General features: G+C 35.0%; 1 protein-coding gene and 1 pseudogene across 1 annotated transcript; both read left to right on the top strand.

The window, feature by feature from the left end:
- Positions 1-7,505: 7,505 nt before the first annotated feature.
- LOC132616817 (agamous-like MADS-box protein MADS1) lies at positions 7,506-20,512 on the top strand. The gene is made up of 9 exons (XM_060331501.1): positions 7,506-7,760; positions 7,969-8,229; positions 16,042-16,123; positions 17,900-17,961; positions 18,132-18,231; positions 18,313-18,354; positions 18,749-18,790; positions 18,923-19,110; positions 20,253-20,512. Exons 2-9 carry the CDS (start codon positions 7,991-7,993, stop codon positions 20,254-20,256), a joined length of 759 nt encoding a protein of 252 aa, XP_060187484.1. The 5' UTR covers positions 7,506-7,760; positions 7,969-7,990; the 3' UTR covers positions 20,257-20,512.
- Positions 8,390-8,482, top strand: LOC132620541 (U6 spliceosomal RNA; annotated as a pseudogene).
- Positions 20,513-21,201: the final 689 nt, after the last annotated feature.

Raw genomic sequence — 21,201 nt, 5'->3', positions numbered from 1 at the left:
AGAACAGAACCTTATAAATTTGCGAAATATATAGAGAGAAAGATGGTTATGATCTATTTGCCTAGTAAATTATTTGCAGATCGATGTTATTGTTATTTGTTATGATTCAAGTTACACAGCGATTTTGTTTCAATCAAGAAAAATGTGAAGGAGAAAAAACAGAAAACAATAGGACATTTTAATCTTTTTAAGCTTCCATTCATTTCAGGAAGAAAATGGAACACGTAGAATAAATGTTGATGCAATATGCACGGGATATAACAATCGTTAATAAAATAGTTAAGTGTTAGCGAGTAACTAATAACAAATAATTATATTCATAAATTACTCTTTTAATGATGAATTATACTATGGTGAGTTGTTTGTTAATCTATTAACTTGTTCAAAGGAAATGATGCTACAGTTGATTAAAAATAGCCAATACACGTTCTTTTCACGCGCAGACCATTCTATAACTATATTCTTCAACACTTGATGCTTATCAGTTGCTTTTCCCAAACCACCATTTATATGCTTAGGATAACATCACATCAGTACGAAATTCTATATTTAGTGCAGATTGACCAGATTACAATTTACACGTACATGTATGTTTGAAGGTCGCGGAGGACTTGAGGAATTGGTAGCCTAATTTTTCTTAACTCGTATGCTTTCATAGTTTTGTTGTGGAGATCATTTCTATATCCAAAAATTGTAATTGTAAACCTACTAAAAGTTCTCATAAATAGAAGTTGTACGCATGAGTATTCACATTTTTTTAAGGTTTCTTATTATGATGTCAGAGTCAGACCCATTTTAAATCTTGATTTATTTGCTGTTGGACCCAGCTCATATCATATTGCTCACACTTTAGTTGGCAGGCTTAGGCGTGCAGGGGTGTTGAGTTCCCAATCGTCTCTTTAGGGATTGCATGGTCACTTTATATGCTCTTATGAAGGAAAAATATTTTACTATAAACTGAAAGCTCTCTACAGATTTCGTTTTTCCTTCATCTTATATAATTAGACCTTTATGAACTAGCTAGGCCAAAGTCCATTTGTTATCCTTGGTTTTCTAGTCTCGTGTATTTTTTTTATTCACAATTTTTTAGATGGCACTACTTGATACTTATTGCAGTATAATTACCATATATTAGTTAGTTTCCTTGTTTCACTAATTACCATATATTAGTTAGTTTCCTTGTTTCACTAGGATCTTAGTTTCCTTGTTTCACTAGGGTTCAAGATTGTATCCTATATATATTCTCTCTTGGTGAATGAATGGAACAAGTCAAGATTGTATAATTTCTACATGGTATCAGGCCACACGTTTTTTTTCTTCTCTTCATCGTAAATTTCCATGGCCGGTGACGCCGTACCTCCTCCACTACCACCCAAAATTGAGTCTAATTCTCCCTATTTTCTCGGTCCTCAAGACCGACCCGGGGACTATATCACGCCTACTCGTTTCAAGGACGCATCAAATAACGCTGCCGTCGGTCAGCACTTTACTTCCGATCAATGGAAGGCTATTACGGGATTTTTTTGGTAATGCTACAATTCCCGAAAATCGCTTGAATGGTAAGTTTGATGTTTTTTCTTGGATTATTGACACTGGTGCTACTCATCATGCTACCAGTGAGAAATCTTGGTTGTTTGATGTCCATACTGTTGATTGTCCTATTGGTTTGCCAAATGATGAAAAGGTGCTTGCTTCTTTGGAAGGTTTTGTTCGACTGTCAGATAAAATCACCTTACATCATGTCCTTTATGTGCCTTATTTACGTTGCAACTTACTCTCCGTCCCCCAACTTACAGATAATTTACATACTATTGTCTCTTTTAATTCTTATATGTGTGCTATTCATGACCCACTGAATGAGCTGATTGGAACGGGAGTTAGGAGGGACAGACTATACTATTTTAGCAAACCGGATGGACTATACTATTTTAGCAAACCGGACGTGGTGCAACATGTGTCTACTGTCGTGGCAACGTCCACATTGGAATTGTGGCATCGACGATTGGGCCATCCTTCCAAGAGAGTAGTTAAGTTGCTTCCTCATGTCAGTAGTGATAAGAATAGTTTAGTAAAGGATTGTGAAGTGTGTTTACGTGCTAAGCATCCTAGAGACAAATTTCCTTCAAGTGATAATAATGCATCTAGAATATTTGAGAAAATACATTGTGATTTGTGGGGCCCATATCGCCATGTTTCGTCGCGTGGAGCTCGTTATTTTTTAACAATTGTTGATGATTTTTCCCGAGCTGTTTGGATTTACTTGTTGGTTGATAAAACAGAAGTGTTTCCGATGTTTATGGCTTTTGTTGCTATGGTTGATCGACAATTTAATCAAACAATTAAAGTTGTACAAAGTGATAATGGTACAGAATTTAATTGTTTGATCGATTATTTTTCCACCACTGGTATTTTGTTTCAAAACTCTTGTGTGGGTACTCCGCAACAGAATGGGAAGGTAGAGGGGAAGCATAAACATGTGTTGAATGTTGCGAGGGCTCTGAGATTTCAGGCCAATTTGCCTATTTTTTTCCGGGGTGAATGTGTTCTTGCTGCATCTCATCTCATAAATCGTACCCCCACACCCAAATTGGAAAATAAAACACCTTTTGAAATTTTATTCAATAAACTCCTTCTTTTGATGATATTCGTACTTTTGGGTGTTTGTGCTTTGCTCATAATCAAAAAACTCAGGGTGACAAATTTGCTAGTCGAAGCAGAAAGTGTTTGTTTGTGGGATATCCATTTGGTAAGAAGGGGTGGAGGTTGTTTGATCTTGATACGAAGGAATTTTTTGTCTCTCGTGATGTAAAGTTTGTGGAGGATGTGTTTCCTTTTGCTTGTCCGGAAGATGTTAATATTTCGTCTATTTTTTTTTATGAGGGTGCTGAAATTGATCATGATTTTATGGTGTACGGGGATGAATTAGGGGGCGAAGTTGATAGTTCGGAGGCTGCCGAGCAGCAGCCGCAAACCACTGCCCAACCAGCGCCTGCTGGCAGCCAGGCCGAGCTGCAGCCAGCGGCAACTGTCCAGCCCGCTGGGAACCCAGCGCCAGCTGGCAGCGAGGTTGAGCGGCTGCCAACAGCCACTGCACAGCCCGCTGGGAACCCAGCGCCCGCTGGCAGCGAGGGGGGGCAGCAACACCATACCCCAGTCACGAATGTGGAAGGTGGCTTGGGGCGTGGTTTTCGGGAGAAATTTCCCTCTGTTGTGCTTCGTGATTATGTGACACACTCAGTTTTTGCTAATAGTCCATCCCGTACAACTCTTGTTAACAATCAATCCTCAGGTACTCCCTATCCTTTGGCACACTATATTAATTGTGACAATTTTTCTGTAAATTATCGTAAGTTTCTTGCAGCTATTATTTCGGGTAAGGATCCTAAGACCTTAAAAGAAGCCATGAAACACGAAGGTTGGAGACATTCAATGAAAGAAGAGATACGTGCATTGGAAGACAATGGTACGTGGACTTTGGAACATCTTCCTCCGGATAAGAAAGCACTTGGTAATCAGTGGGTGTACAAGACCAAGTTTTTGTCAAATGGAGATGTGGAATGGTTCAAATCGCGCTTGGTTGTGTTGGGAAATCATCAACAAGCGGGGATTGACTACAATGAAACTTTTGCTCCGGTCGCCAAGATGACTACTGTTCGAGCCTTCTTAGCTATTGCAGCATCCAAAAATTGGGAACTTCACCAAATGGATGTTCATAATGCCTTTTTACATGGTGACCTTGATGAGGAGGTGTATATGAAGCTCCCTCCCGGGTTTGAAAGTCCAGATCCTACGTTGGTGTGTCGTTTGCGCAATCGTTGTATGGGTTGAAACAGGCCCCTAGATGTTGGTTTGCAAAATTGGTGACTGCTTTGAAAGGGTACGGTTTCCTTCAATCTTATTCTGATTATTCTCTTTTTACATTTACTAGAGGGAATATTCAGATTAATATCTTGGTTTATGTTGATGATCTTATTATTTCTGGGAATGATTCCGCTGCACTTGCAACTTTCAAAGCCTATTTGAGTGATTGTTTCAAAATGAAAGACCTTGGGTCTCTCAAATATTTTTTGGGTATTGAAGTAGCTCGTAGTTCATCAGGGTTGTTTTTGTGTCAACGCAAGTATACTCTTGATATTATCTCTGAAGCAGGATTGTTAGGTGCAAAGCCAAGTGGGTTCCCTATTGAGCAAAATCATAAACTTGGCCTTGCAAATGGAGATTTGTTGTCGGATCCGGAGGTCTACCGTAGATTAGTCGGGCGTTTGATTTATTTGGGGGTCACTCGACCGGACTTGGCATATTCTGTTCATATTTTGTCTCAATTCATGCAAGAACCCCGGATTGAACATTGGGAAGCGGCCTTACGAGTGGTCCGTTATTTGAAAGGCACACCAGGACAGGGTATTTTGTTACGTGCCGACAGTGAGTTGACTTTGCAAGGATGGTGTGATTCTGATTTGGCGGCTTGTCCGCTTACTCGTCGTTCGTTGACAGGTTGGCTAGTATTTCTAGGTCAATCTCCCATCTCTTGGAAGACAAAGAAGCAACACACAGTTTCTAGATCTTCTGCAGAGGCTGAATATAGGTCCATGGCTGCGGTCACTTGTGAGTTGAAGTGGCTGAGAGGTCTGTTGTTGAGTTTAGGTATACAACATCCCAAGGCGATCAAATTGTTTTGTGATAGTCAATCCGCTTTGCACATCGCAAAAAATCCGGTTTTCCATGAACGAACAAAGCACATTGAGGTAGATTGTCACTTTGTTCGTGATGCAATTAATGAAGGTTTGATTTCTCCGTCACACGTTTCAACATCTTCACAATTGACAGACATTTTTACCAAAGCTCTCGGCAAAACTCAGTTTGACTTCTTGCTTTCCAAGTTGGACATTTTTTATTCCCATGCTCCAACTTGAGGGGGGGGGGGGGGGGTATTGCGGTATAATTACCATATATTAGTTAGTTTCCTTGTTTCACTAATTACCATATATTAGTTAGTTTCCTTGTTTCACTAGGATCTTAGTTTCCTTGTTTCACTAGGGTTCAAGGTTGTATCCTATATATATTCTCTCTTGATGAATGAATGGAACAAGTCAAGATTGTATAGTTTCTACAATACTCCTATATAATAATTTCCTCTATCTGGGACCTTATACACTATTGTCCCTTTCTTATTATGGTACTATGAAATTAAATAATTAAGGCTTGGCCTTTCGTTATTCTTATAAAACAAAAGGAAAAAAAAAAATACATATTGGGATTGATGTATAAAACAAAAGGAAACAAAATACATATTGGGAGTTCAATCATACAACTTAAAAGTCGATTATGAAGTTGGTCGAGGTGTGATATGTCCTTTAGAGAAAGTGACCGCCAGATTGATAGGTATCCACCGGAATAAATGCAACCTACATAATTAGATGGTATCCACCAGGCAGCATCTACCTGAGAACAATATGCAACCCTAATCTTATGCCATATATTTAGTTTCAAATTCTACTCGAGAATTATTATATATATGCTCTAAGTTTGTCTATTAAGATGCTACAGAAGCTTCTTTCATTTTATTGAACCCAAAATTGGAAGCAACAAAAAGGACCCATTAAATTGGCGAGAGAGGAGTTTTTGAGAAGCAACAAATTCTTATATTTACTCGGCATTTACACAAAATTATAGTATCAATTTACCATAATCAGGTGATATAATAAAAGTGAGAACACGTATTTTTTAACCATAGTTTGGTGAGAAAAGTCCATATACAAATACATTTTTTTCATTATGCGCTCACTTGGTTACATTTAGAAAACTTAAATTAGACTAGGTGAGCGCATAATGCGGCTTTAATAACAATTTCACTTCAAATATGGTATTATCTTTTGGTATTAGTTATGGGTAGGAGACACAACCTAATTAATCCCCAACTAAAAGGAGGAGCTTAATTTTTGATAAAAATTAGCTAGTATTAATTGGAATAAAAATGTCCAAATTAAACGGAAAGAATAGATAATGAATCAAAAAAAAAATTGTCACCTAATTATTTGGGATTGAGACACACTATTGTATAGTCATTCTTATATATGTTAGTTTGATACATATTTCTAATCCTTTGAGGCAACTTGGTGAATTCGTCAATGCTATATGAAGTTAGTGGGTGTAAATTTTGGCCGCACAAGATGAAAAGGTCCCACACAACATATGGCCCTAGACTTATAGATGGTAACCAAATGCAGCAAAGTGTATCATGAGGTTTGCCCTACCCTTTACCATAAATTAATTGAGTAATGGGTGATGGTAAATAGGACATCACATGGGAGTCTTGTTCCTAACTTCCTATGAGTCATACAACTTCAAGACGGGAAAAAACTTCTAATAATTCAAGAGGGAGAAGTAGTTTTAGATATGGACAGACCTTGTTTTTTCCTTTTTTTTATTTAACCATTCGGTACTTGAAGTTTACCAGACCTGACTAATCAGGAATTCCACTAAGTGACCTATTAAGAGGTAAAACATTCACTATCCAAGGTTTTCCGTTCTTAGCAGTCAAACTCGAGACCACTAATTAAGAGTAGGGAGATATATCAGTATATCTCAATCATCTCACACTTATGTTGCTCGAATTTTTCAAAATTGTTGTCGGATCCTCGTATAATGTATTACTGTTGGAGGATTTGATAGGAACTCGGCGGCAGCTTTGAAGAGTCTGAAAAATAGTTAATAGTCTCACACTAGGATCGGAGATCAAATGCGAAGGTAGAGTAGAAGGTGCAGGTTCGGTAGAGCATAATAACTTTAGTTACAAACATGGATTGACTAAAAAGGTTCATTTAACATGTACAAATTATTAATTTAGAACCCAACACTTAAATGATTAAAATTCAAAATTCATAGGCTTCAAATTCTGGATCATTATTTCATTGCCCTTTAGGAGCTAATTTTTTTCATTTTATTTCGAGATTGATGTTTGATTATAAAATTTCCCAAGTTGGATTCCAAATTTGGAAATGGGCATCAAACCTGTTTCCAGCTCTATCTTCATAAATTTTAATTAAAGTGCTCTTTTCTCTCTATTACGGAAAAATATAATCAAACACAACTCAATCTTCAACTCAACTTCATAAATATCAAATAAAGTGGAAATACATAATTGGAATTGAATCTATGGCCAAACACCTATAGTTACTTCCATTTATTTGTAAAAAATCAGGGAGGAGAGTGTGAATTGGAGTAATGTAAATTTTCCTAAACACTGCTGAGGTCAGAATTCACTGGAAAGAAATCTTGAACAGGCTACAGCTGCAAATATGAAAGAAAAAGAAATTACATAAAAGGTTTACTCATTTTGGATTTCTCTACTCTATTTAAACTGAGGGTTGACTGCACTTACAACAAACTTATTCAATTTCCATTAATTGTCACTTTTTAAAAGACACTCTCATTGTCCCTTTTTCCCATACTTTAAGAAAACGGACATAGTTAAATGGAGTTTGATCAAAGTATACACCTAAAGTTTTACACCCTCTTTTGCTGAGTGCTAGTACTTTCCTTCAATACCACTTACCTACACTACAGCAAAAAATAAAATAAAATTTGTAGTTTAGTGTATAGACATACACGCAAAAAGTAGTATTTTAGTTGGACGGTCCAATTTTTTCCTATCTATAACTACCCTTCTGCTTGGTTAACTCACTTCCATTTTCTGCAACCTCTCCTGTTCAAAGCTATACCAAATAGCAATAGATTTGAAGAAGAAAAACAAATTCTAGGTAGATTTTCTTTACCTTATCCTTGCTTATATTTCCTGATCAAAACATCATATATAAAAAATAGTATCAAGAAGTAACTAGAAATTGTTTTGCTACTTTCGGATGCTACACAAAGAAATAATTTTTTTCTTAGACTATAGTTTTAATTTCCCCGATTGAGGGTATAATTTAGCTAACAGGATGGCGATATTTGTTTTGCTTTTTTCAGCTTTTAGATTACCTACAAGAAGATGATGTTTCCTAATAATCAAGAACTTGATGAGTCATCTTCTCAGCTAAGGAAATCAGGAGGTAGAGGAAAGATTGAAATTAAGAGGATCGAGAATACAACGAATCGACAAGTTACGTTCTGCAAACGTAGAAATGGGCTACTGAAAAAAGCTTATGAGCTTTCTGTGCTATGTGATGCTGAAGTTGCTCTTATTGTATTTTCCAGCCGTGGTCGCCTCTATGAATATGCTAATAACAGGTTTGTTTATTTTAGCTTATGGCTATATTTTCTGGGTTTTTTTTCTTTTTTTTTTTTAACAAGATCTGCATTTAAACCTAATAAAGAAGTGAAATTTTTTTCTTTGCTTGAAAGCAGATCTTTTTTGCTCTGTGTGTGTTTCAATCTGGTCACATTTTTTGTGCCTATGGAAACATCCGATAAAATTGAAACGATACAGAGAAGATTAGTACGACCTCTCTGCAAAGATGGCACCGGAATGGTCAATTTTTGTTTTAAAAAAATCTGGGCATATTTGTCGTTCTTCATTATTGATATACAAAGATTGAAGATCGATTGCCCGATGTCAGTCTAGATTTTCTGTGTGGATATTTTTGACATAAGGTGAGAATATATGGTGTTTAGTTAAAAGATTGAGTTTCTTCCATCACAAAGGTTCACTTGTCTAATTATTAATTTGCTTTATTTTTTTGTTCCCTTTCCTTAATGAGCTTTAGAACACAGCCCTTTCTTTTTTTGTTTCTTCCTAATTGCTTCTTTTATTTTGTAGATAGATCTGTTGAAACAGATAAAATTACAAGTAGGGTTAAGTGGTTAACAGAGATATGAGAAAGTTCACAGAAAATCTTAGCTTCCAATCTTCTCTAACTCTATTTTCTGGCATATTTGCCACTTAATCAGGATATAGCTATAATTCTGCTGATAGATTCGGTAGAACTTAGTAACTTTAGTTTAGATCTTGTAATTGTATTAAAAATCACATAATATGTCTAAATAATTTATTCATAATGAAATAAACTTTTTTTTTAAAATAAAAAATAAAGAACTTATAAACTCAAATTCTTTGCTCGGTTCACTTAATTTTTCAAGTGCATTTTTCTCTCTCTTCCCATTTTTTTCTGTTGTCTGTAAGCTGTCATGTTCTGATCTGTTTCCTTCAACTCCAATTGACGATTCCTTAATAACATGTCATTTCAGAGATCACAGAAGCAATAGCCTATCAACTTGCAGATTAGGGTTTCAGTTAAAAAAAGAAAATGAAAAAAGGGTTTCAGTTACACCAAAAAAGTACTTATCAAGTTCCCTTCTTTCAGCCAGTCAAAAGCTAAATTAGGGTTGTTTTTTGCAAGCGAGGCAATAGCAGTCTGCCTTTCTTTTTACCAGTATTTCCCTTTAGGATTTTACATTTATAGGTTTTAAATTCTAGAAAAATGACTTATTGGGTTTTGAATAAATTATTTTTATATAATAAGTGATTTTTTTTTATTACATAAGGGGGAAATCGGGAAGGGGATTACAATGTGAGGATTCGAACCCTCACCAAAAAAGTGAAAATTCAAGTAGTCAACCAACTGAGCTACTAGATCTCCACAATAAGTGAGTTTTTGAACACAAATACAAAGTTTGGGTCAAAGGTATTGGATTCTGCCAAACCTACAAGCCAACAGTAATTGATACAGAGTGTGAGGCATGAGTTCATCCGAATCCAGTAATATTGGCGGGAACCTTATATATGTGTTAAAATTACTAAAGAAGTACCAACAATTAATTTCAAACCATCCAGAGGCAGAGCCAAAATTAAATGAATTTGCTTTGTGGGTTCTGAAACATTTTTTTTTTTTGTTTACTGGGTTCTGAATAGATTATTTGTAAATATTAAATAATTTTTTTAACACAATAAAAGGTTTGAGCCAAAGTTAATGGGTTCTACCGAATGTAATTAACCACCACTGTGGCTTCACCTCTGAGTAATTCAAATGAGTTGTGTTAGAATTCCGAACTCGAACCATAAAATTTGAATCATAGGCCTGCCTCTACGGATCTACCTTTATATGGGCCATGCTAATAACTATCCTTCTATTTCTAGGGTTTCCACAATCTTGAAAGGGCCTTATACAGAAGTCATTCACTTCCAATTTCAGGATAGTCAAAACTTGGTACTCTGAGAGATCTTAGCAAATGGGTTTAATTTTGTTTCGTTGTACCCATTTATTATGTCAAAATTACCCTAAGGTAATTTCTTGAAATTGGACGTTGAAATATGGGGTTAGGGTTTGGTATGATTATGACCATAGACATCATATCATACGGAGTTAGACACGAATATTTGGTCACGTCAGATACGAATTTTCAGTTTTGAGCTAAGCAACAATATTTTGTCATATATTCCTTTTCTCATTTGGTTTTCTTTGATCATACTCACTTCTTTAAAAAGATCATTTTATCTCAAAATTAGGTAAAAGTTTTAGTACCTCCTTTTTAATTTATGTGACTTAGTTAAATGTGGTACGAAATTTAGGAAACGACACAATATTCGTGTTAGTTTTAAGACTTTTGAAACTTCTGGTTCCTAAACATATCATCACATTTATGTGATTACAAAATCTTTTCATTATGGATAAAATCAAAAGTTTGGAGTTACATTGTTTCCATTATAGAAATACGTCACTTTTTCCTGAAACGTGCTAATAATCTACTATAGTGTCACATAAATGGAGATAAGAAAATTCTATATGTATTAGGTACTATAAATATATAAAACCCTAGCTCCACCCGTGGTTCCTTCTACTTAGATCTCTCTTGAGTTCTAGCTTCAACTTTAATTCGACTTGAGTATGACGCTTATAAGCTAACCTAGTAGAAAATTTTACAATTACATTTATGAAGATCTATTCAAACTAAAGAGGGTAACTTACTGGCCTGGCTAGTTTCATCAGATTTTGCTATCTTTTTTTCACCTTTTGTTGGTGAATTTGAGTAGAGAAGGTACAGAAAAGAGAAAGAGTCACTGCAACTATTCCTCTGTTATGTCTTTCTTGCATAGGGAAGAGCGTGCAACCATAGGAATGGCTGCTGCCCTTTGAACTGACTGATGTATTCAAACACTTGACACAAGAGAACGAGTTCACTTATAGCATGTCAGCTGAAGCGGAATTGAAATTTTGAGTTTATGAATTATTTCATAAAAAGCAGCTTATTAGATTTTGAATAAATTATTTATACATATTAAGTGAATTTTTAAGCACAAATATAGAGTCTGGCCAAAGTAATTGGGTTCTAGCAAACCCGTACGCAAAACTATAGCTCGGCAAAAGCGAATTAAAGTTACAGGAACTCTATAGCTTTAACCTAGACTTTATATTTGTGTTAAGAAATCTACTTAATATGTATAAATAATCTATTCGACCTCTTATTGCCCTTCCTAGAAATTCATAGACGGATTTAGAATTTTGAGTTTATGAGTTCTGGATTTGAAAAAAGATTATTTATTGAGTTCTAGATAAAGTTTTATACATACTAAATGGATTTTTAAAAATCAATACATACTTTGTTGAACCCGTAAACAGGCGTGTAGCTCCATCCTTACTTAAAATCAGAACACATAAACTTAAAATTCTGGAATCGCTTTGACTAATAGCCTCACCCACACGCATAATAAGTTAATAACACAAGGAGAGTATAAAATACTGGAAGAGTCTGTAAGAACAAAAGCTAAGAAAGATAAAAAAAATTGGGATAGATGTTGGTGGAGAGATCTCGAGGTGGGTAAAAGGGTTAACTCGAGGGTATTATACTATGGGTAAAACGAAGAAAGATAGAGACATTCGAACCAATCATGTTGTGGGATCTTTTGCCAACGTGGCAAGAAACATCCAATCACCGCCTCGACGAAATTAAGGTTACAGGCTTACTGTAAAGTGCAGAACTTCACCTTAGAAGCTAACCTTAAACCAACGGATAATACTCGGAAACAAAAATGAGGGCTCGCAATTCTCAAAACCCCTCCGTCAATTTTCTTTGAACATTTCATTTGCCTTACAGACATTTTGACCTATTAATCTCGAGGCACACTACATTTCAAAATAAGTGGTATTTTTATTTTTTCATTTTGTCTCAAAATAAATGGTGTTTCACAAAATCAAGAAAGCATTACTCCCTCCGTCCCAATACATGTGATATACTGACTAATCACGGAAAATAAGTGCTTATTTTAAAAAAAGTGAGGTGTTTGGCCAAGCTTTTGGGAGAAAATAAGTGCTTTTGGGGAGTAACAGAAGCAGTTTTTCAGAAGCTAAAAAAAATAGTTTTTGTCCAAAAGCACTTTTTTGAAAAGTACTTTTGAGAAAAATACACATAGAAGCACTTTTTAAAAGCTTGGCCAAACATTAATTGCTGCTCAAAAGTATTTTTTAAATTAATTGGCCAAACACAAACTGCTTTTAGCCAAAAGTATTTTTTTGAAAAGTACTTTTGAAAAAAATACTTTTAAAAATAAGCTGTTTTTAGAAGTTTGGCCAAACAGGCTATAAGAAATAAAGAAAAGGAAGAAAGTATTCCTTTATTTTTTAAACTCCATAACTAGTCAGTACATCACATAAATTGGGGAGAGGGAGTAATTTTTTTTCTTTCAATTTTACTCTTATTTAAATAAATGTAGCTTCACATGACCAAGAAACCATTAAAGATCTACTTCTTGTTCAAGACATTTGATTAGAGGTAAGTAAAAAAACACTTTTTACTTTCTAGGAGTGTGTAATATTTTTTAAGGGGTGTGCCCACGCTAAAAGCAAGTATTTATTTTGAAACGGAAGAAGTAATTATTCTCTGTTTCATTCCAGGGTTGGGCATACATATCGAAAATCAAAAAATCGAACCGAACTTCAAGAAATCGAAACTGAAAGAACCGAACCGAACTAGTTTGATTCGGTGTTTGGTGTTCACCTTCAAAAAACTGAAACCGAAATAGCCGAACCGAACTTTGATGAAACCGAACCGAAGAACCGAAATTTATACATTACCCAAAAAATTAAAATAGTCCAGACCCATTAAGTTTAAGCCCCAAAAAATCCCAATTGTAATAAGCTCTCTTTTGCTTTTGTATTCCTAATTTTCCACTTCAGTTGAGAAAATCAATTATCCTTAACAACGAAAGGTGACTAGGATGTGTCTTTAGGATTAATGTATGTCATTTATGTGTTTTCTTAATTATTCTTACTGTATATATATAACACCTAATAATCCTATATTATGGTTATGATTTTCTGTTCTTGTGTATCCTGTTTGTTTGATTTTGATTTTAATTTGTTAGTTTTATGTTTTGTTACTTTTGAGAATATGAATTAGTGTAAATGGAATCGCTTCTAATATCACATCAAAAAAACCGAATTGAAAAAATCGAAACCGAACCGAACCAAACTTCAAAAAATCGAAACCGAAAGAACCAAACCGAACTAGTTGGGTTCGGTGTTTGTGTCCACCTTCAAAAAACCGAAACTGAAATAGCCAAACCGAAGTTTGATAAAATCGAATCGAAGAACCGAACGCCCACCCCTTTGTCATTCAACGTGCTCAATTTTGGCTGAGCATAAAATTTAAAATATAAAAAAAAAATGATTTAAAAAAAAAAAACTTAAATGTGTTTATAACATATTAAAAGTATCTTTTGTCTCTTAATTCTTAAATATGTGAAGTCATTCTTTTAGTTCTTTCTTTTAAAGAACAAATAAGTACCTCTTTGTATTTGTTATGTATGATAATCTAGTTAGTCTTGCTCAATGATAAGTGTAAGATCTTTCCTTTCTCATCCACTTTATTTGGTTTCCCCTCAGTGTGTGGGATCCACTTTGAAGTAAACTGCGCTTTGCCAAAGATCACTCCATTTTCATAGCTCAAAATCGAGACTTTCGTTAAAATTCTCTTCCACTTTTTAACCACTTCAAAATCACCTTGAGGCAATTCACAGCTTTGAGAGGTTTATACTTCAAAATGTTGATAGGCCGTATATTGCTTCTTAGCCACGTATAGAAAGATAATTATTGGAGTATATCATTTTGTCACAAGAATAAATATTCATACATACTTCTTTTGTAATTAAAGATGCCTTGCCTCCATGATGAATGAACATTCACATTCTAATATAGACATTTCCTAACTTATCATACAAAGAAAAATCACTTCATCAGAAATCTAAATCTAAGAGACGTGCTTGTAATTTGTCTAGTTGTAGAAGGCCTCTAATAATTTGTGGGAAGAATATCTTAATATCAAAATATTTTGGCGATTGAGAAGGCCTGTAATGATGCGCTTATGTTCTAGGTATCTAAATCTAAAGGAATGATAAGACATTTTGTTCAATCTTACGAGGCATCTCTTGTTGCGAAAGTTAAGATCATTAATGTTGACTCAATTATCAAGGAATAATTTTTCTCTAGTTTAAGTTATAGGATTTTTTTTATTTATTTCTAGGATTTAATATCCTGGTGATGTATATGAATCATGAATATGAATTGATAATGTGAAAAAGAATATATTTACACAATTAGGTTACTTAAATGATAATTGGTGGTAACCTTACTCAATAGCATAGATTTTTTTATTTTTTTTTAAATTAAAACATTTCCACTTTGGTGGTGTAGGGGTTAAGGCCTGAACCCCTAACCTGTATATATCAGCATCCAATAGGTAAATGGGACATAGTGCCTTACACAGAGAAGGGGGACCTAGTGCCTTACCCCACTATTAAAAAATTGACAAAAATCGACGAAGTTCGTCGATTTTTAGAGCAAAAAAAAACAGTACAAATTAAATCAATGTAAGTATTTGAACAAAGAACATGTGTAGTCTAGTAGTAGATCCCGTTAATGCCAAGGAACATAACCGGGTTCAATTTCAAGTTGCTACATTTCATTGTTTTATTTTGTCGGGTTTTTTTTTTTTTTTTTTTACATAACCGACGAAATCTGTTGGTTTTCGACAAGCGACATAACGTAAACCGACAGACGTGTTGCGTCGATTTTCCATCGGTTTTACTGACGCAGTCCTTCAATTTTGCTTGTTTTTAAGTAGTGCCTCGCCAAAAAATAGTTTGTAAGTTGGGCATGTCCAAATTGATATCTTAGAATAAATGATAAGTAACCTATTATAATAAACTAAATTGGATAAATGGTGTAAAAACTTATTGCACTATCACTTTGTTGGCGTATATAACTCGAATCCTTTGTGATATGTAGCCGGAAAATAAATGGTGTAAAAATTCATTGCACTATCACTTTGTTGGCGTATATAACTTGAATCTTTTGCGTATATGTAGCCGGCAAATATTTGCTTCCTTAGGAGATATATTGAGGTCTAGCTCTTGTCTGTATGATCATCGTCAATTCCTCTTATCTTTTGGATTTCAATTCCTCTTACTCATTCTTTCTGTGTTATTGTGAATACTCTCTCTCTCTACGACCAACTATTAAACCAAAATATTATGGCCACTATCTGGCCTTTATAACCAAAATATTATTCTATATGTTAGTGACTAACATAGAATAATGCAATTTTAATATTATTATTTTAATATTAAAATGCACTTTACACCAACATATAGTCTTGTTTTGATCCTTGATTTCTAATGAATCTCCGACCTGAAAGTAATTTTAGTCAAAATTTGAAGTAAATTTAGATCTGTTTTTTTTTTCCCCCTCAAAACTTTTAGACATGCGAAGTTCATTCATTTCCTGCTGGAGGTACGTTAATGGAAAAGGAAAATACGAGGCGATTTCTAACATAATAGACCAAAAGTATACCGGAAGAGAAATCTAAAAAAATCTCCAATAGGTTAGGGACAAATTTGAGTCTTCACCCTAGTTTTAATCAGTAAAACATTTAACAATTAATAGTTGAGAATTCTACTACTATTGATTTTTCCAATTTGGTTAGAATGCATTCTTAAAAAAAAATAAAAAAATCGGGCTTTAGTTATTTTGAGGAGAAGAGATAATTCGATTCAGATTAGACTATTCTTAAAATCCTTTGCCTGTCAATTCTAATTGTGTGTATGTGCAGTGTTAGGGAAACTATTGATAGGTACAAGAAACACCATGCTGATTCCACAAATACAGGATCTGTTTCTGAAGCTAACACTCAGGTACACTATGTTTATCCTCCTCTTCCTCCTTATTCTTTTGAGTCATGAAGAACAGTATAAACCAATATGTTTTGATGTATTAGCATAGTGTTTCCAATTTTTAGCTCTTTGATGTTGTAGACAGGGGCGGACCCACGTATTGACTACCGGGGGCTCGAGCACCCATTAACCCCGACGTAAATTATAGATATCTGTATAGAAACTGATTAAAAGTGGTTCATATTAAATCAATAGCACAGAGGGAACAGAATGTTGAATGGGTGCTTTGGTGGGGAGGCTGCCTTTAAGGTCGCATCTTTGGGAAGTGTGAGGGTTCGATCCAAGTGTGAAGGTTCGATCCTCAGTGACATAATTGTTTTGTATAACTCAGAGTAATCTTTAGTTGATAATTCCTGTTTTCCTCCTTCTTTCCCAATATGGTCTCTCCATGTTCTTCCTTTTCACTTTCTTTGTCACTTATACATTTAGTTTTTAATTTCCTTTTACATTTATGTAATTTCTTGTGACATAGAAAAAGACAATTTAGCTAAAAAAATCCTTCAAGTTAATCATTTTTTTTTTCAAAAAGTGAAGAGTTTTATTTATTTTTTAATGGTAATATTTATCGTAACTATCTCATTAGCCTTTTAAATTATCACGGTTAAATAGTTGTGTACTTACACTATGTGACTTGTAGTAACTTTATATTAAAAGAAGTGAGCACTCACGAATCGAAAATCCTGGATCCGCCACCGGTTGTAGAGCACCTTTTTACTAGTGTAAATAAAAATATCTTGCACTTTCCACTATGGAGAGAAAAAGGGTACAATAACGGCCTAGGCCTAACTATCAATATATTGGCTGTTTTGGCTTGATATCCTCCAGAGTTTAGACCACTTCAAGGCTTTTTGACTTCACAGTTTTGTTCCCTTAGAACTCGTAGGTTTGTCGAATGTAAGGCTCAAGACTCGAGCTGTAGAACCGGCTACTTGAGGTGCAAAAGGTGTTGGCGTCGCTTTTTAGTGGGGATAGAGGCCAAGGCCGGAAACTAGACCGTGTGGTGGGGTTGAGTCAAAATGAACAATACTTTGATAGTTGGGCCTGAGTCGTTACAGATGATATTAGAGTCGGTACCTATCCCAATACTATGATGGGGGGCAAACCTCAACGAACACGTTGTGTCCCTATGGGGGTGCGGTGGGGGTGAGTGTAACAGCCTACGGATAGCTAGTTCTTGAAATCGAAGGGGAATTCGCTGAACTCTCAACTGCTGAGGCGCCTTATTTAAACCCTAGGGGGGCCAAACCGTGAGGTCAAAAACCCTTAAGGTGGCCTAGAGGGGTCAGACTGAAACACAAAATACTTTAACCATTGGCCTGGACCGTTACACTTATATTTTGTTTTGGTAGGAATTGCACGATGAATATTGAGCTAACAAGTTGGAAGCCATGACAACTTTAGCTTGTTTCTTTATTGTTCATGTCCCTCTATTATTAAAACCTATCTTAGTCCAATATTATAGAAATTTAGTTTCTCATCCTCATATTTTCTATTGACATATAAAGTTCTGATAAAACTAAAAACTCCTAGCATAAGGTAAAACTAACATGACTAGTACTTAATCCCAACTTATTGATATCGATTATATCCACATCTTTTCTTTCATCAAAGGAAAATAAAAATGGAATGATATATCAAAAAGAAAGTTTTTGACATGCATCTGCCTTCGATCTTCCTTTTCAAATGAATAACATAATACTCTATAATTGATTAAATTGAGCAACGTTTATTCCTCAGTACTACCAGCAAGAAGCATCCAAATTGCGACGGCAAATCCGAGATATACAGACTTATAACAGGTCAGTCCAAAGAATTCTTCTCTAATACGAAGCATTACACACTGTCAGAAAATTGCTAATTTCCGATTGAAATTTTTGTTGGGATTTAACGGAACGTCCATTGAAAATTAGTGATTTTCTATAAAAGTTGTATTTAATCATGAGACTAATTATGATGCTTTTTTGTTTAGGCAAATAGTTGGAGAGGCTCTGAGCAGTTTAAGCCCGAGGGACCTCAAGAATCTGGAAGGGAAACTTGAAAAGGCCATTGGTAGAGTTCGTTCCAAAAAGGTAAATTTGATTTTGTTGGACGATTTCATTGTTTCCCTATTATTGTGAGGCAAAAACTGACATATGTTTATGATTTTCCAGAATGAATTGCTCTTCTCAGAAATAGAGCTCATGCAAAAGAGGGTAAACCACTGTTTCATGTGCTTTACGTACTACAGTAATTTACTCTTCTTTCTTTCTTGGGTAATCACCGTAAATTAATGACAAGGAGGATAGTGACTATATGGAGAGATTAAGGACATTAATTCTTCTTTTTCTCATTTTCAAAGAATGCCATTCTCCTTGTTGTTTCCTTTGCTTTGATTACTATATTATCTGTTGTTGCTACTGTTCTATTCTCCTTTATTTTTAGCATGCCTTCTTCACTGCTGTATTTCTTTTCTATACTTGATTTGGATATTCTATACCTGAGCCGAGGGTCTATCAGAAAGAACATCTCTTCCTTCACAGGTAGGGTTAAGGCTGCATACTCACCCTGACCCGAGTTGGACTAAATTTGCCACCTCTATTGTTGCAGGAGATTGAGCTGCAGAACGCCAACATGTATCTACGAGCAAAGGTCCTATTCTTTTCTTTATGCTTTTGAATATGTTGTTCTTAGGATATCTCCCTATTTATATGATACTAGCATTAATTAGTTAAGAGTCAAATATTGTTTCACTTCAAAATTAATCCCGGGATGATGATGCAGATAACAGAGGTAGAGAGAGCACAACAGCAAATGAACTTGATGCCTGGAGGATCTGATCAATACCATCATCAGCATCAGGCGCCTCAGCCAAATTATGAAGATGCTCGCAACTTCCTGCCTGTAAATTTGCTGGAACCTAATCCCCATTACTCTCGCCCCAACGACGACCAAACTCCTCTCCAGCTTGTGTAAGCCTCTCTTCCTGTTCTCATCTATTTAATTAGACTGTTGCAATTTATCAGACATAAGTTAGTTTTGTTCATAAGACGAGTTCAGGACATTTTAAGAAGTTATAGACAATGATGATAGTGCAATATGTTGCCTATTGGAGAGGAGTTTCAGTTGTACTGACTCGTAAACAACTGAGCAATACATGCAACTTCGTCTATGAGCAAAACTCATGGTCAACTGAGCAGGTTCATTGTACTGAAATGTCCCAAACACCTGCTTAATAGGCAAAACTAATTTATGTCCACAACTTATGCCCGACGGGCAACAAAGTTTATCTTTAAAAAAAAATTATAAAGCGGACCTAAAATTTCAAGACCTCCCCTTATGAAGGTCATTCTTGTAAATTAGCCATACAAGTGGGCTAGTGTTTATCAGTTCTCTAGCTAGGAAGTCGGATTGCATAATGGCTTCTAAAAGAGTTCTTATAAAAGTTTTCGGTTACTCTATCCATTGTCTTACTGTTTTGTTGTCAATGACCAAAAGTTTTATACTGTGTATCCTCATCTATATATGCTGTGCAGAGTTTTTCAAAATCTTAATGAAGGACAAGATACTTTGTCTAATCTAAGAAATACCTATAGCTAGAACTTACGGATTCGGTTCAAACCTTATATTTGTATTAAGAAATTTATGTAATATACACAAATAATCTACCCGGAATCCAGTAAAAAAAAAAAAAAAGTCGTGATCTAGAAACCATAAACTTAATATTCTGGACGACTAAGGTGGGAAGTTTTCTGATGTTCGCAAAATTTGAGAAGCTTGTATCTCTCAGCTTACTTGAAACAATGTGAATCAGTTTCCTACTACCCCCTGGGTGTTTGCATTAATCTCCAAAAAACTAGAACCAGTCACTTAAAGGAGGTGGATTAAACATCTTTGCCTCTAGATGCACAACTGCATTACAAAAATAAACATGCCATACAGGATGATATACAGCCTAAAGCAGTTAGTTATTTACTAGGCTTCTAATATGTGACAAGAGTCACCAAAAATTATGCTTCCTGTTCTTGAAACAATGTTGAAGTTGAGCACTTATTTCAATACTCACTAACTGATTATTTTTCCCTTTTTGTCCTGGCTGGTGTTATCTCTGCAGCTGATAATCTTGGAGGGCTCTACTATATCAGGTTTTCTGAATTTGCGTCAAGGGTCTTCCTCCATCTCTGGAAATGTGTACTCTAGTTTTAACCTATATATAGTGTTGTAAATCATGATCAGAATTTATTACCGCTGCTATATTAACTGTTTTTTTTTTTCAAGCAATATTCAGTCATCTGTTAAGTAATGAAATCATGTTCCATATTATGTTGCCTTATATACTCTTACAGGCTTCTATATAATAATGCTATTGAACTACGATAATCTTTAAATCCAGCTACTTTATTAATCTCTTCATCTTTATCGTAGAGGGAAGTAGTATTAAGAAGGATGTCAAAGATCTTTATATAATCTTTCAGAATGATGTAACTTGTCAAATTATATTAAGAAGGTTGTCAGGTTGTATGAACTAAATGAATTTCATATTCAATTATATAAATTTCTTTGCTACATACAGAACTGTGTGAACTAGATAACAGTAGGCAAAGATTTAAGTCTCAGCACTCGGCAAAAGTTTGATGTTGAAACATTTAAAGTTAAAAAAATCATTGACATACATACTAAAGCTTTTGAAAACTTTACAATGTGTGTTTGTTACTTTATAAAAGTAGTAGGAACATGTGAAGTAAGTAGTAGGAATATGTATAGTTGTATATTTTGAAATTCTTCAGAAATTCTTGAAGAACTTGTGAAATATCTTGACTAAGTATCTAGGGAACTTTGATATTTTCCAGTTAAATGGCCCAAGTGTGAATTAGCACACCCTCACAAGAGTGCAGTATATATGTTGTAAAACCTTGCCTTCATGATTCTTTTGCTTGGCTATACTGCAGCTCTAAGTCTCTTTACTCGGTGTTGCACTTCATTAAAGGGCTATACAAATGGCAGATATATAGTCAGGGAGTGTCATCCCCAAGAACAGAAAAAGTAGTATTCCATAACTCTCT

Source organism: Lycium barbarum, chromosome 11, assembly GCF_019175385.1.
Source record: "Lycium barbarum isolate Lr01 chromosome 11, ASM1917538v2, whole genome shotgun sequence".
Taxonomy (NCBI): domain Eukaryota; kingdom Viridiplantae; phylum Streptophyta; class Magnoliopsida; order Solanales; family Solanaceae; genus Lycium; species Lycium barbarum.
This window is presented reverse-complemented; position numbering and strand designations above follow the sequence as displayed.

Bases quoted from the DNA above. Each gene is read 5' to 3' on its own strand.
- LOC132616817 (XM_060331501.1), top strand. From the start codon at position 7,991: ATGATGTTTCCTAATAATCAAGAACTTGATGAGTCATCTTCTCAGCTA. The intron at 8,230-16,041 runs GTTTGTTTATTT...GTGTATGTGCAG, and splicing joins TATGAATATGCTAATAACAG to TGTTAGGGAAACTATTGATA. The intron at 18,232-18,312 runs GTAAATTTGATT...ATGATTTTCCAG, and splicing joins GTAGAGTTCGTTCCAAAAAG to AATGAATTGCTCTTCTCAGA.